Source organism: Haliotis rubra, unplaced genomic scaffold, assembly GCF_003918875.1.
Source record: "Haliotis rubra isolate DU_JTF1 unplaced genomic scaffold, ASM391887v1 Scf156, whole genome shotgun sequence".
Taxonomy (NCBI): domain Eukaryota; kingdom Metazoa; phylum Mollusca; class Gastropoda; order Lepetellida; family Haliotidae; genus Haliotis; species Haliotis rubra.
Window position 1 is genome coordinate 1,567,854 of NW_025765514.1, and position 13,283 is coordinate 1,581,136.

At 38.4% G+C, this 13,283-nt stretch overlaps 2 protein-coding genes across 3 annotated transcripts in view; both read left to right on the forward strand.

Annotated features, from left to right (window-relative positions):
* On the forward strand, positions 1 to 4,317 carry LOC124270962 (cyclic AMP-dependent transcription factor ATF-3-like). Its single transcript, XM_046706032.1, has 4 exons — positions 1 to 95; positions 964 to 1,283; positions 2,176 to 2,283; positions 2,708 to 4,317. Exons 1-4 carry the CDS (start codon positions 50 to 52, stop codon positions 2,858 to 2,860), a joined length of 627 nt encoding a protein of 208 aa, XP_046561988.1. The 5' UTR covers positions 1 to 49; the 3' UTR covers positions 2,861 to 4,317.
* A 1,822-nt stretch (positions 4,318 to 6,139) lies between these two features.
* The window catches only part of LOC124270964 (cyclic AMP-dependent transcription factor ATF-3-like), a 33,220-nt gene continuing 26,076 nt past the window's right edge, over positions 6,140 to 13,283 (forward strand). For both annotated transcript variants that reach the window (XM_046706036.1, XM_046706035.1), the window contains exon 1: positions 6,140 to 6,280. The gene's annotated coding sequence lies outside the window, so the exon portion shown is untranslated. The remainder of the gene's footprint in view (positions 6,281 to 13,283) is intronic.

The window sequence follows — 13,283 nt, forward strand, 5'->3', positions numbered from 1 at the left end:
GCGGCGGGAATATGCTTCATTCAGCATTTTGCACAACGACTGGCCGGTTATGAATCAGCTAGCTCGCCATCGTCGCCAAAACACCACGCTTGCCGGTAAGTGCTGAGTCAGGCAACGATGCGGTGCAAAAGCTCAGTGTTTGGGGAAATGGAGAACTTTGGACCACATTTGGCTCGGAAGTGACACAAAAAAAGGATATTGAAATATACTCATTAAAAACTGTAAAAAATAAAGAAAAAACGGAGGGATTTTAATTAATTGAAAACTTCAAATAATACAACGTTTATGAATGTTATGTTAGCTTCGCGGTTGATTAATAAAAAGAGATGAAATCTAAAAATAGTTAATTTAATACAGATATGTACAATACTCAATAGAGATTATTTTCAATATACCGATGCCAATACATAACTGGCAAATGTAAGTAAGCATATATTCATAAAAGTATTGGATAATTATTTTGATAAAAGTTTCTGTATTAAAAATGATATTGAAATATTTCCACAGGTGAGTACTGATTTGATGCGAATCAATTAATAGTGTACTTCATTCGAGAATAGTGTTGTGAATTAACATCCGGGTAACTGAGAGGGGCGGTTCTTGGTCGTGCTGGTTTAAACAGCAAAACAGCTAATAACTATATCAATATACGACAGTCAGTGAACAGTCTGTGCGTTGTCAGTGCCTCACGATGTGTGAGTTGTAACTGATCACGCCAAAATAGAGTTGTCGTTTATATTCAAGCCCGCCAATGCGCAGATGGGGAGGTTTTACCGCGTGCTATAAATAGACTGGCTATGACACAACCATGTGAAATCCACGTGGACCGACAAACGTCAACACTGCGTATTTCATATATATACAACTGTTGGTCCCTCAACCGTCACAGTCCGTACAACATTTCAGCTAAGAAAAGACGTGATAACAGGCAGCTGACAGATAATTCAACTCGCTCCATTTCAGATATGACAAACTCTCGAGCTTATGGCATGGAGGACGGCGTGGAAGAAACGCTCCTGAATAACTTACCTGTCATGGCTGTGGCTCCGATGCCAATACCCACGACTGTTACATCTATGGCTGAAGATATCAGCTACACTCCGGGTACTTCTGTCCCAGTGATGGTTGATGAGAAGATGGTGGCAGCGACCCTAGCGGCCATTGAGACTGGGAGCATCACCCCCCTCGTAAAAGAGGAGCTGAAATGTTCCATCTTAACCCGGCGGTTCGTGGAGGGAAAAGAGGATATTAAAGTAGAGTTTACCGTGCCGGAGAAGAAAGTGGTGAGTACTTTGTTAATTATATTGTTAAAGACAACATGAACAGGTTATTTCTGTGCATTAGTTTGTCAGTTATTCAAAATTAACCCATGTTTCCGGAGATGTTAGATGTACAGGCGGAAGGATGGCCTAGTGGTTATAACGCATCCGTTTGTCACATCGAAGACCTGGTTCGACACCACATGTAAATTGTATACAATGTTTGACAGAATCTCCTTCCCCCACCTCCCACTCTATTATTACGGGGGGCGGTGGGGTAGCCTAGTGGTTAAAGCGTTGGCACGTCACGCCGAAGACCCGGGTTCGAATCCCCACATGGGTACAATTTGTGAAGCCCATTTCTGGTGTCCCCCGCCGTGATGTTGCTGGAATATTGCTTAAAGCGGCGTAAAACCAAATTCAGTCAGTCAGTTTATTATTACGGTATTGTCTGAATATTGCTAAAAGCAACTTTAGACTTAACTCTGACATTTGTTTTTTCAAGTGAAACAGAATTACGTACTGTCGTCAGTAGATCGTGTTACAATATTTGTAAATACTTACATACATCCTGGTTACGAGAATGTATGTTTTTGTATCTGTTTAATGCGGTATGGTTCTATAGTTAGTGTCATATGAGATGTATTAAGATATGTAACATATATGTATATGAATAATAATATTGTACCAGTAGAAGTCGATGTTTTAATATAGGTCGGATTGTTATATTTGCAGAGACAATCTGATTTATATACTACTCAAACCTATTATTTACGTAGATGCATAAGTGAACAATTATATATGTTATAGATAGAATATATATTTCCAGTCCCTAAAAAAATACGTTTTTTACAGGTTGTTTCTTTACAAAGCTGACCGATCCGCAATCACTGACCAACAGTTGACTTTTTTGCAGTTGACGGAGGAGGAGCAAGAACGAGCCGTTGTGCGGAGGGAGCAGAACAGAATGGCTGCACGGCGGTTCAGAAGGAAGCAGAAAGACACGTCAGAGTTTCTACTCAAGGTATGCATGTATTTTATGTTGCAAAAATTATAAATGATGTGTAAATGTGTGAGCAGGTTAATGTGATTTTAAGGGAAGAGTCTTTATGTCAAGTTGAGAAAACGTACTGATGTAAGTTCGAGTCTAGGGGGCTATGTCGAAAAGAACAGTTAAAAAGGTATCAGCTTACATGTTTAGTATCGACGGCAGCAAATTATATATTAGTACGTGTGATACTGTGACACAGAATATGTAATTAATGTTCATTTGTTCAGTGTTCATTGTGTGAGAAACATAAGCAATAATCAGATAGGGGCTGATCTTTGGACATTAGATACTTTAGATATAAATAGAATTATTGTTATTTGTTGGTCACATCTCCCTTGTTATGTGTGTTTAAAATATATTTGATTTTTTCTTAAATATATTATTTCAATGTTTTCAGAAAACTCAGAAACTTGAGTCCTCCAACACCAAAATGCGGTGCGAGCTTCATCGACTGCAGCAAGAGAGAGATCGGCTGAAACAACTCCTCACAGATCACTTAATGGTCTGTCCTGTTCAAGAACCGTCTCTCAACCTCACTTTACAACCATGACGTCTACAGTAAAAGGAAATCGTTTACAGAAAAACCTAAAAAAATCGGAAACCCCCAAAACCGAAAAAAGACATTCTTCCTTGATGGACAGAAGTATCCATGCTTGTCACATGCTGACACGTCATGACATCAACGTGTCATGGTGACCTGGAAGCACGTGCCGGGTCACCGTGACATAAGGGAAGATGAATCTACCGAAACGAAACAGGAAAGCAGCAGGTTCATCAAGAGACTTCCATGACTGTATACACATATTCATGAGATATGTATGTATCTACATACCTGTGTCATTGTATCATCAACCATTCTATATTGGACATTCTGTATGCGGAATGAGTCATGTTAATGATAGAGCCCAAGTCATGGAGATTTTCTGTTTGACATGTTTCCTGTCGATGGTCGATCTTACAGTGACTTGTCAGGAAACTGATTTTATATAGATATCGACAGGCAAACTGTAAATATAAATCAGACTTAGCCAATGCATGCAAGAGTGGAAATCGTAAGGTGATGCGACAAAGAACATATAATGATATGAGCATGTTCTGTTAGTTCTGCTGGATTTGTACAATCAGCTTCATGTTAATATCTTCACTGACCGGTCTCCTGTAATCATTCGTTAGTCTATACATAATGAATATTCAACGGTGGACTCCTGTCCACCAAGCATGTTTGTAATGTGTCCGAGTTTCTGACTGGTTTACGAACGCCTCTGTTCAATGTCTGATAACCTCTGGCAATAAAATCAGCAATTTTCACAGAACTCTCAACTTTGAAATCGCTGTAATTTTTATTTTACGAAGAACTTGATTTGGCGCAGGCGCCTTATCCTGTTAAATGAGTCTTTTTCAATGTGAAATGTGTTTCGGTGTTTCCTGTTTGTATCATATAGTCAGGCTGATGTATGTCGTTCTTTACTTTATTTCAAATACTCAGAGATATATCTTCTCGATTTGTGATAACGGTTTCTACTATTTTGTACCGGAATTTATACCAACATTGTCTTCTACATATATCCTCTGTCGCCTTGTATCCATGGTAACATTCTCATTTTACTCCTTACCTTCATGTTCTGATGAAATATGTTTAAGTGCAGACTGAAGGTTTGGAGACTTTAAACTGTATTTATTTGGAAACTCTGCAGGGAGGTCTCATGACACTTTAAACGAGTTTGGAATGTGAGAAAATCAGAAACTGTTGGCGTTATGATCAGGTTAACAGTTGTCGGTTCATGTGTTCCGAAGAGTCAAGTACATTCGGAACATACTATAGCGTTGCTCTGTTTGAATTGTGTAGCTTGTATTTCATGTGCTGGCCATGTAGATTTCAGTGACGCTACAATTGTCTTTAGACGTTGTTTAGATTCGGTGCCTGTTACAGTTGTATTGTTTTGTAACATATATTGATTTTTTTTATTTTTACGTCTATTTTTATGAAATAAAAAGTATTTGTTATAATTTTCGTCTGAGAATTAATGAAGTGACCCTGGGTTTAATTACATTTAATTTGCTTGGACAATCACTGATTTGCTTCAGAAATATATGTCGGATAGGTATTTTTCACATTTGTAAAAGATGAAGACAAAAAGCTTGGCAAGCGTATTGAGTCACTAGCAAAACAAATGGCATGCATGCATGCATGCAGACTCTGTATGTATGTTTTTAAAGTGCTATCTATGGCATGTCAGTATATTGATATGCATGCGATCAGAGTTTTCATGGTTCTATACTTGCTGAAGTGTTTCATTATATTATTATCCCACAACAAAATAATCATTTGTTCTTCGGAGAATTAAATTTTCTTGTGCCATACTTCAGCAGCTGCCAACATTTCACAAGAAAAAATGTCAAAATATTCAGCTTTCAAAAACAGTAAATGTGAAAAATACCCATTCCAACTTCTTAGGGCCATGTATTGTTTACAAGGTTTGGCCTTAGGTTTACCGTATTCTAGCGGAAAGAACCGGTTTAGTAGTGCTAATAATAAACACAAACTTGCATGTCACATCACGTGACCGACGTGTCAGTGCAAAACGATGCAGATAGGTGATTTGGGTTTTTCGTCTATTTTTGTGTGTGGGATAGAATAAATATTTGAATACTAAATGAAGCATTTCTCACTAAGAGCAGTGATATAATCTGAAGGATTTTACTCCTTTCGTCCAATGGTAGTCGACATAAAAAGGGCTAGTGGTTAACAATGTGGTGTTTTTGCATGTGTGCATGGGTGACCGTGCTGTTGCACGTGAGTGAGTTTAGTTTTACGCCGCACTCAGCAATATTCCAGTTATATGGCGGCGGTCTGTAAATAATCGAGTCTGGACCAGACAATCCAGTGATCAACAGCATGAGCATCGATCTGCGCAATTGGGAACCGATGACATGTGTCAACCAAGTCAGCGAGCCTGACCACCCGATCCCGTTAGTCGCTGTTGCACGTGAATAATGACGTCACCGATCTATGTATATTTGGTGGTGCCGGAAAATACTGGAACCAAGACATTTATTAATCACTACATGTGCAGGGTAAAATATTGGTTACAGCTTTCACTCGTCAGGTACAATGCATGGGTTCGAATCACCTCATTGGTACGTTGTGTGAAACGTTCTTTTTATTGCTAAAAGCGGCGTAAAACTAGACTCACTCGCTCACTCGTGTACAGTGAATTGTAACTTTTATTCAATTCTTTTTGCTCACATCTTCGAACAGCTTGTACATATTTTAGCGAAATGTTGATTTAAGTTGTAACTATAGTTTATATTTTCACTCTGGACTTGAACATACACTTAATTCCGTTTCCACATCTTTGTGTTTTTGCTTGCATTTTAAACAAAAGTTCAGTTTGAGGTCACGTGTTGTCTCATGATTGTACGTAACAACGGTTGTCATGTGACCGAAAAGGCTGATGACAAAGTTTGGTGTATACATGTCTTACAGTGCAAAACAGAAAAGTGTTCTTACATGTGTTTTATTACCATTCATTGTTATCGAAATGTGTGTATATAAACCCATGTTTGTAGGTATTTAATGCCAGATATGTATATGAACTATTAGTCATGAAATAAAACCATCAGTGTATTTTAGCTTAATAGTGTTATTGTTTATTGACTGTGTGGATATGCAGTTGATCGCATATGAACAAAAAAAGTGTAGTATGATAACATAACCGTACTATTATACAGACCCGCGCACGTTGAACACCAGTCTTTGCATGAGGTGACACGCTCAATATGTACAGGAAACTATCGCTACACGAGTTGCCTCCCCTACCTAGGTCAGTCTCGCGATTTCGTAAAAGCCGGAGCCAAGCAGGTGATGTGAGACCTGCATGATACAGTCAGTTGGAGAGCAATGTGAGAACCACGAACTGCGACCACTGCAACATCAGCACATACAACAAAGTTCCAGGAACGAAAATTGGTAAGGATTGCAAGTAGACATTGCGTAATTTTAGCAAACAAGTGTGCGCGGTTGTGCAGAGTCGATATGCTGTAGCGGCATAGCAAGGGAGACCACTTCGAAATTACCGTAAATAATCAAATAATAGAGAGCGCATATATACTAAATTATGCAACCTATTTCGCAGTAAGAATGTTTAGTACTTGTGAATGTTATCAGACCCGGTTAGTTTCGGATTTTAATGATAGTCAAGGGAGTTTCTTAAGGTTTTGGAAAGTTGTGTAAAGTCCATTTAATTTTTATAACATTTTAAATTGATAAGTTATCTAAATATTTTTGCTCTTTAGTTACAGAATGCCAAATCTGTATTTTACTATCCGATCATTGACTTGTCAAATGACCACATCATGTGTGAAATTTAAGCCGTGATTTAAAAGAATGTAGATCTAATGAGAATTCTATCATTCAAACATGTTAAGTGTTGAGAGATTGATTAAAGAATATCTATTAAATTGTTATATTGAGCAACATAAAATATTTACAAATGTATGACCAAATGCATTGAAAACCATATGAATTGATTCATTGCATCTTCATAGACATTTTGAAAACACTTCTGCAAAATATGCTAATTAAAGAGTTTTAAATTGTAAAACTTGGCCTATTTGCCCGAATGTTTTAAAAGTATTGTCGTGTTACACTTTGCCTTTGATTAACATCAAATACCGTAAGTACATGTGCATGGCTCCCACTGCGGGATTTTGTCGCGGTGTGTTGGTCAGCACGACTAAGTTCAGTTGCGCCCTACATTGGTAGAAGTGCGGTAATGTAACCTCACATGCGTGGAAGGTCTCCAATTCATGTCGGCATACTATACACTAGTCGAGATCACGCACCCGCCAAACCGGTGACTCGCCCGTGTCGTAGTATCGTGTGGAGTGCAAACTATTGAGCTTTGATAAATTTGAGTAATAAATGCAGATTTGCAGACGCGAAATGTTGTCGTGGCGTGTAACACCCACGAAGCGACGGTCTATTTTTAGCACTGATACGTCCCGACATGTTTTTATCTAGATCAAATGCAACTGGCGGTACACTGTGCGCAGTGCTAGCAGTTTGAACGCTTTCCAGAACTGCTCGCATATTTGCAAAATGTCAGCCAAACCATCAACTGCATCACATGAATATTAGCACAATATTAGCAGTTACAGTTTGAAAAAGACGTAGTGCTATATGAATTCTGGAGAAATTGATCTAAGAATAGCTACTTAGTCATAGCTTTTCACAGCCGCATATCTCGTCGCAAGCGGCGGTGTATGGTCAAAGTACAGCAAAACTGAAGGAGGAAGTTTAAATCTAATAAATACACCCATTGTAGCTATTTGAGAAGGGCTTGTCACAAATGCAGGAACCAAACGCGAAACTTATCAAATGACAACAATCCCGCGCGTTCGTCCACGAATGGACGGTTGTAAAACGCTTTTTGTTTGAATGAACAAGCCAAGGTTATGGCTATTTTTAGAAGTGACATAACGCGATTGGAATGGCAGTTGTAAACGCACTGGGTCCGTAGCGTAGTAAACAAGAATTGAGGTCACTTGAAAATACAACATTGTTCCCGTATTGAATAAAGATATAACACACAGCGCTTGTCCAAAGAATTCAACATTGGATGCAAAGATTAAGAAGAATGTAGGGTGTTTTCGAATTTTGAAAACCCACACTGCATAAAATTTGCCATCCTTCATAGCTCGTATCTGTCATATATTTTGATAATATTAGAGAAGATATATTTTTGATATTATGTTCAAATATGGAAACAATATTGCATTGTATGGTCAAATTGTTGGACAGCTTATCCATTGTATGTGGTAAATAAATGTCATATCTAACTGATGTAATATCAACAAAATATGTAATTGTTTCCCAGTGAGATAATCTTAGTATATCTTTGTAACTAAACTATTGGGTTGACAGTTGCAGTGATGAAAATAAAAAGTTTGAACTATGAGCTAGAACTTGTTATGGGGGCGGTAGGGTAGCCTAGTGGTTAAGGCGTTTGCTCATCACGCTGAAGGCCCAGGTTCAATTCCCCACATTGTATGAAGCCCATTTCTGGTGTCCCCCGCCGTGATATTGCTGGAATATTGCGGCGTAAAACAATACTCATTCACTCACTCACTCACTAGAACTTGTTATGAACATATGCAAGTATGCATCCAGGAATATGGTATTGGGAAATATTATATGCATCCCTTGATGCATTATCCTGTGAAGGCAAATCTTTTACAGGAGTATAGATAAAATATGTGAAAGGTATGGAATAGTTGCCCAGTATGCACTGCTTGCAATCAGGCCTACCAAAGAAAACTTTCCCACTGTGCAGAAAAACGCAGAAAAGCTTATATTAATCGTGGAAATAGCAATATAAACAGTAAAAACGGTAACAAAAAACTATGAAACTGCAACATTTTTATATCTGCGAACTTTGACCTCTACTGCGCATACGCGCATTCTTTCAAATTTCCGAGCAACCGTGAATCGCCTCGCGTAGAAAAAGTATTGTATATGTCGAAACAATTGGTGTCAATCGTTTCATAAGAATGTTAAGTAAACTAAACAAGTGTGCAAATAAGTATCATGATGATAAATGCCAAATAACACAGCAGAAATACTTGAAAAAAGGGAATATGACTTTTGTCCAAGCTGGAAAATGTCAACATTTCTCTTCCATTTTTTTTCCAGTTGTAGCAATTTAAAGTTACTGTTTTTTACTGTTTCAGTAGCGAGGTATTATGTTTATGTTGCTATTTCCACGATTAATGTGGACTATTCAGTGTTTTTCTGCATAGTGGGAAAGTTGTCTTTGGTAGGCCTGGCAATGGTGATTGAGTGGATGCAGGAAGCAGTGTTTCAGCTGTGTATCCACAGTCTGTAATAAACCAAGTCTTCACTTGGAGAACTGGTGACTGGAAGCATGAGCAACAAACAGTGGGGTTGGGACATCAGTCAAGGGCCCAGTCCCACAAAGCTATAATTGTGCTTAGATAATGGTTCTCTCTCTCTCTCTCTCTCTCTCTCTCTCTCTCTCTCTCGCTCTCTCTCTCTCTCTCTCTCTCTCCTCTCTCAACAGATATTTTACCCCCTAACAGTATATATTTCATAATGTCAGATAGGTTCTCTTGTCGTCAGTGTTCAAGGTATGAAAATGAAGTTAAACTACTTAGGATTGGACACTTCGTTTTAGGATTACCAATCACAACATGTCTACTTTCAGTTTAATGTTGAAAATAGGACAGGCAAGTTCCCATACTTTAACATAGTTACGATCTGCCACTTGTAATGTTTTAGAGTTACCAGCCTGTCTGGCTTGGAATTTTGGGAGTTTTAAACACTACTATAGTCTATGAGGTGTATGGTTTGTTTACAGTGTGCCTGAACTGTCCGATGCTAGTTGTTGTTTGTTGCTTCTAAAATCTGTGTCACCATCTCTGAATTATAATATCTTCCTTCTAGTGGTGTTCCGATTAATTGAAATAATCAAAGATTGGTCGCAGTGACCAAACGACCAAGCAATCGATCACATTTTCTCATAATCGAACATAAACGATTTTGGAACTACTGTTTTAATCTTTGAAATACTTCACAATGGGACATATCGTTGAAGTTGTCAGGGCCTGAAAACGTGTTTAATTCTTAGAAAACTCACTTCACTAACTGAAAACCCATGACTGAATATTTCTTAAAGACTCCGGGAAGTTTATGTTCATGATATATTAGTCATCACTTTAAAGTAGCAAGTTGCATTATGTTATACATATCTGCAATAACAACCTGGATAGGAAAATCTGAAAACTGACGCTAACCAATTTTTATCGATGATTGTTCGTTGGTAATGAATCAATCATCAATTGTGAGATTTCAACCAATTTCCAACACTACTTCATTCCAACCAGATTTGGCTGTTATGTTATAGCTATAAATAAAGCACTTTAGTTTTATACAGGTTCTCAATCTCCTGTCTCACGTAGGCTCCTTTTGAATTTAAATGTAGTTACTTGTGTCTATGATAAAATTAGGTGTTTTTAGAAACTGAGTTGACAATTTGGGTTTGATCTTTGAGCATGTCAAGTCTGCATGTATGGAATGAGTGATGGCAATTCATCAAGTCACGGGCAGTGGGGTAGCCTAGTGGTTAAAGCGTTCACTTGTCATGCCAAAGACCCGTGTTCGATTCCCCACATTGGTACAATTTGTGAAGCCCATTTCTGGTGTCCCCTGCCGTGATATTGCTGGAATATTGCTAAAGCGGAGTAAAACTAAACTCACTCATCAAGTGACATGAAACAGTCGTGCCTGAGCATGACTGGAGTAGTGAAAGTAACATAAGCCAATGCCATATCTCAATAGCTTAATATTAAACAAGTGCTATTTATATGTCCGGCCTTGTTTCACAAATGAATTGTAAGCTACGACTGTAATATGTTTGTAAGAAGTGGCAATCCCATCCCAACAATGAGTTTGATCGAAACAGGAATTCATGTCGTGGGTGTTGATCCAGTGAATCAAGTCTGAGCACTTACACGCTACATGAAACAAGTTCATCACAATGCATTCATTGTGACGGAAAGACTGCATGAATGACATTTTCTTTGATGAATGAGTTCTCCATTTTAAAGAGAAGGATATCACATTTCAGCTCATCTAAACTGAAACACTTCCCGTTGCGAGCCATGCACTGTGTCCCCTGCAGCAGGCTGGGTCTCCACTGGAAGTAGGTTATCAACCAACTGACAGTTAGCCAGCTGGAGGGGTGGTGGGTTAGCCTAGTGGTTAAAGCGTTTGCTCGTCACGCTGAAGACCCGGGTTTGATTCCCCACATAGGTACAATGTATGAAGCCCATTTCTGTTTTCCCCCACCGTGATAATGATGGAATATTTCTAAAATCGGTAAAAAACTAAACTCACTCACTCACTAGTCAGCTATGACAATCAAATTGTCAACTAAAGTCCTAATGTTGGCATGGTCTCCTGTTTAAATAGGTTATCAACTAAGAGTTAGTCAACTATAACAATCAAATAGTCAACTAAAGTTCTAATACTGCCATGGTCACATGTATAAATATATTTGTGATCAGTCTAAGTAAACTTAGGCTCAGTATTATTGGTTACACTGCTGTACTGAGTCTAACAAAACCTAGTAGAAGGTCGCGTCAGCTAACCTTTGAGCGACCTTTGACCGTCCAATCAAACGCGAGACGGCCGAACGGATTTAACCAATCAGACAACGACTACTTGTCAGGGTTCGGCGGGACTTACAAAACGATTTTTGAATTTTCTCTTCCCTGGTCGCTGACACTGATATATCAACAAACAAAAATCCGCATAAAACACATATTTTTACCTGCAGTATATACACTTATGGGTTTCTAATGACATGGTTACTATTTGCTTATATTTTTGCAAGATGCCATCCTTGAATATTGACAAAAACGCTATTTTCAGCAACTGTTTACTCATTGCGTGTATCACTCGGAAGCGATCGTGCGGAAAATAGCATTCGGAATCGTTCGAGCTTTTTTAGGTAAAGGTTCAAACGGTAAGTGCGAATGTTAAATTCGCGATTTGGTAAGCTGTGTTCTGATTGGTCAAGCCTAAAGGTTAGCTGAAGCGACCTTCTATAAGGTTTTGTTAGACTCAGTATAGCAGTGTAGCCAATAATACTGAGCCTAAGTTTACTTAGACTGGTTTTTGATGAAATACACATCTACAATATCAAATTTGTATATTCAAAAATATAATTTGTGTGAAGTGTGTGAGATAAATTCAGGAATAGAAATTAATCAAATTATCTACAAGCCAAAATAGTGATTACACAGAACAATTACTTCAAACGTTTACACAACTACCTTCAACTAGTCTTTATGGTATCTATAACACAACTGGCCCAGGCTAGCAGGCTTGTGCTAATTTCATTGCCTGGAAATCATGATTACCAAATTGAACTAAAACTGGTTGAACACAAACATGCCTATGAACTTTGAAAAACTTTAATATGTAGTTAAGCTGTATTTCTATTCAGATGACGGCATCAGTTACATATGAACTATAGGAAACACAAACATGGCATGTCTTGCCGACTGGGACGGAGACATTTATATTGCTGTTACTCTGTTAAGTGACATGTCACGATGTGACACACTTGGGACTGCACCTGAACACATGCAAATTAGGATTCACCAAAAACAGCACTTTTAAGGGAGTTGTTAGACTAACAACTTGTCTCTGAAATAAACATATTTTACAGAAAAAAAGACTTTTCTATACACAAAAAGACACATTTCTAGACTTGCATGGGCTTTCTTGGATATGTTTGCTTCAGGGTCTGTATGACAGACTAGAGAATTGTTTGTTTCAGAAAGTATGTGCATTGGTTTAGTTTCCACTGTCTAAGTAAACTTAGGCTCAGTATTATTCGTTACACTGCTATACTGAGTCTAACAAAACCTAGTAGAAGGTCCCGTCAGCTAACCTTTTGGACTGACCAATCAGAACACAGCTTACCAAATCGCAAAATGAACATTCGCACTTACCGTTTGAACCTTTACCTCAAACACTCGAACGATTCCGAATGCTATTTTCCGCACGATCGCTTCCGACTGATACACGCAATGAGTAGACAGTCGCTGAAAATAGCGTTTTTGTCAATATTCAAGGATGTCATCTTGTGAAATTATAAGCAAATAGTAACCATGTCATTAGAAACCCATAAGTGTATATACTACAGGTCAAATATATGTGTTTTAAATGGATTTTCGTTTGTTGATAGATCAGTGTCAGGAACCAGGGAAGAAAAGATCCCAAAACCGTTTTGTAAGTCCCGCCGAACGATAAACAAGTAGTCGTTGTCTGATTGGTTAAATCTGTTCGGCGGTCTCGTGTTTGATTGGACGGTCATATGTCGCTCAAAGGTTAGCTGACGCGACCTTCTACTAGGTTTTGTTAGACTCAGTACAGCAGTGTA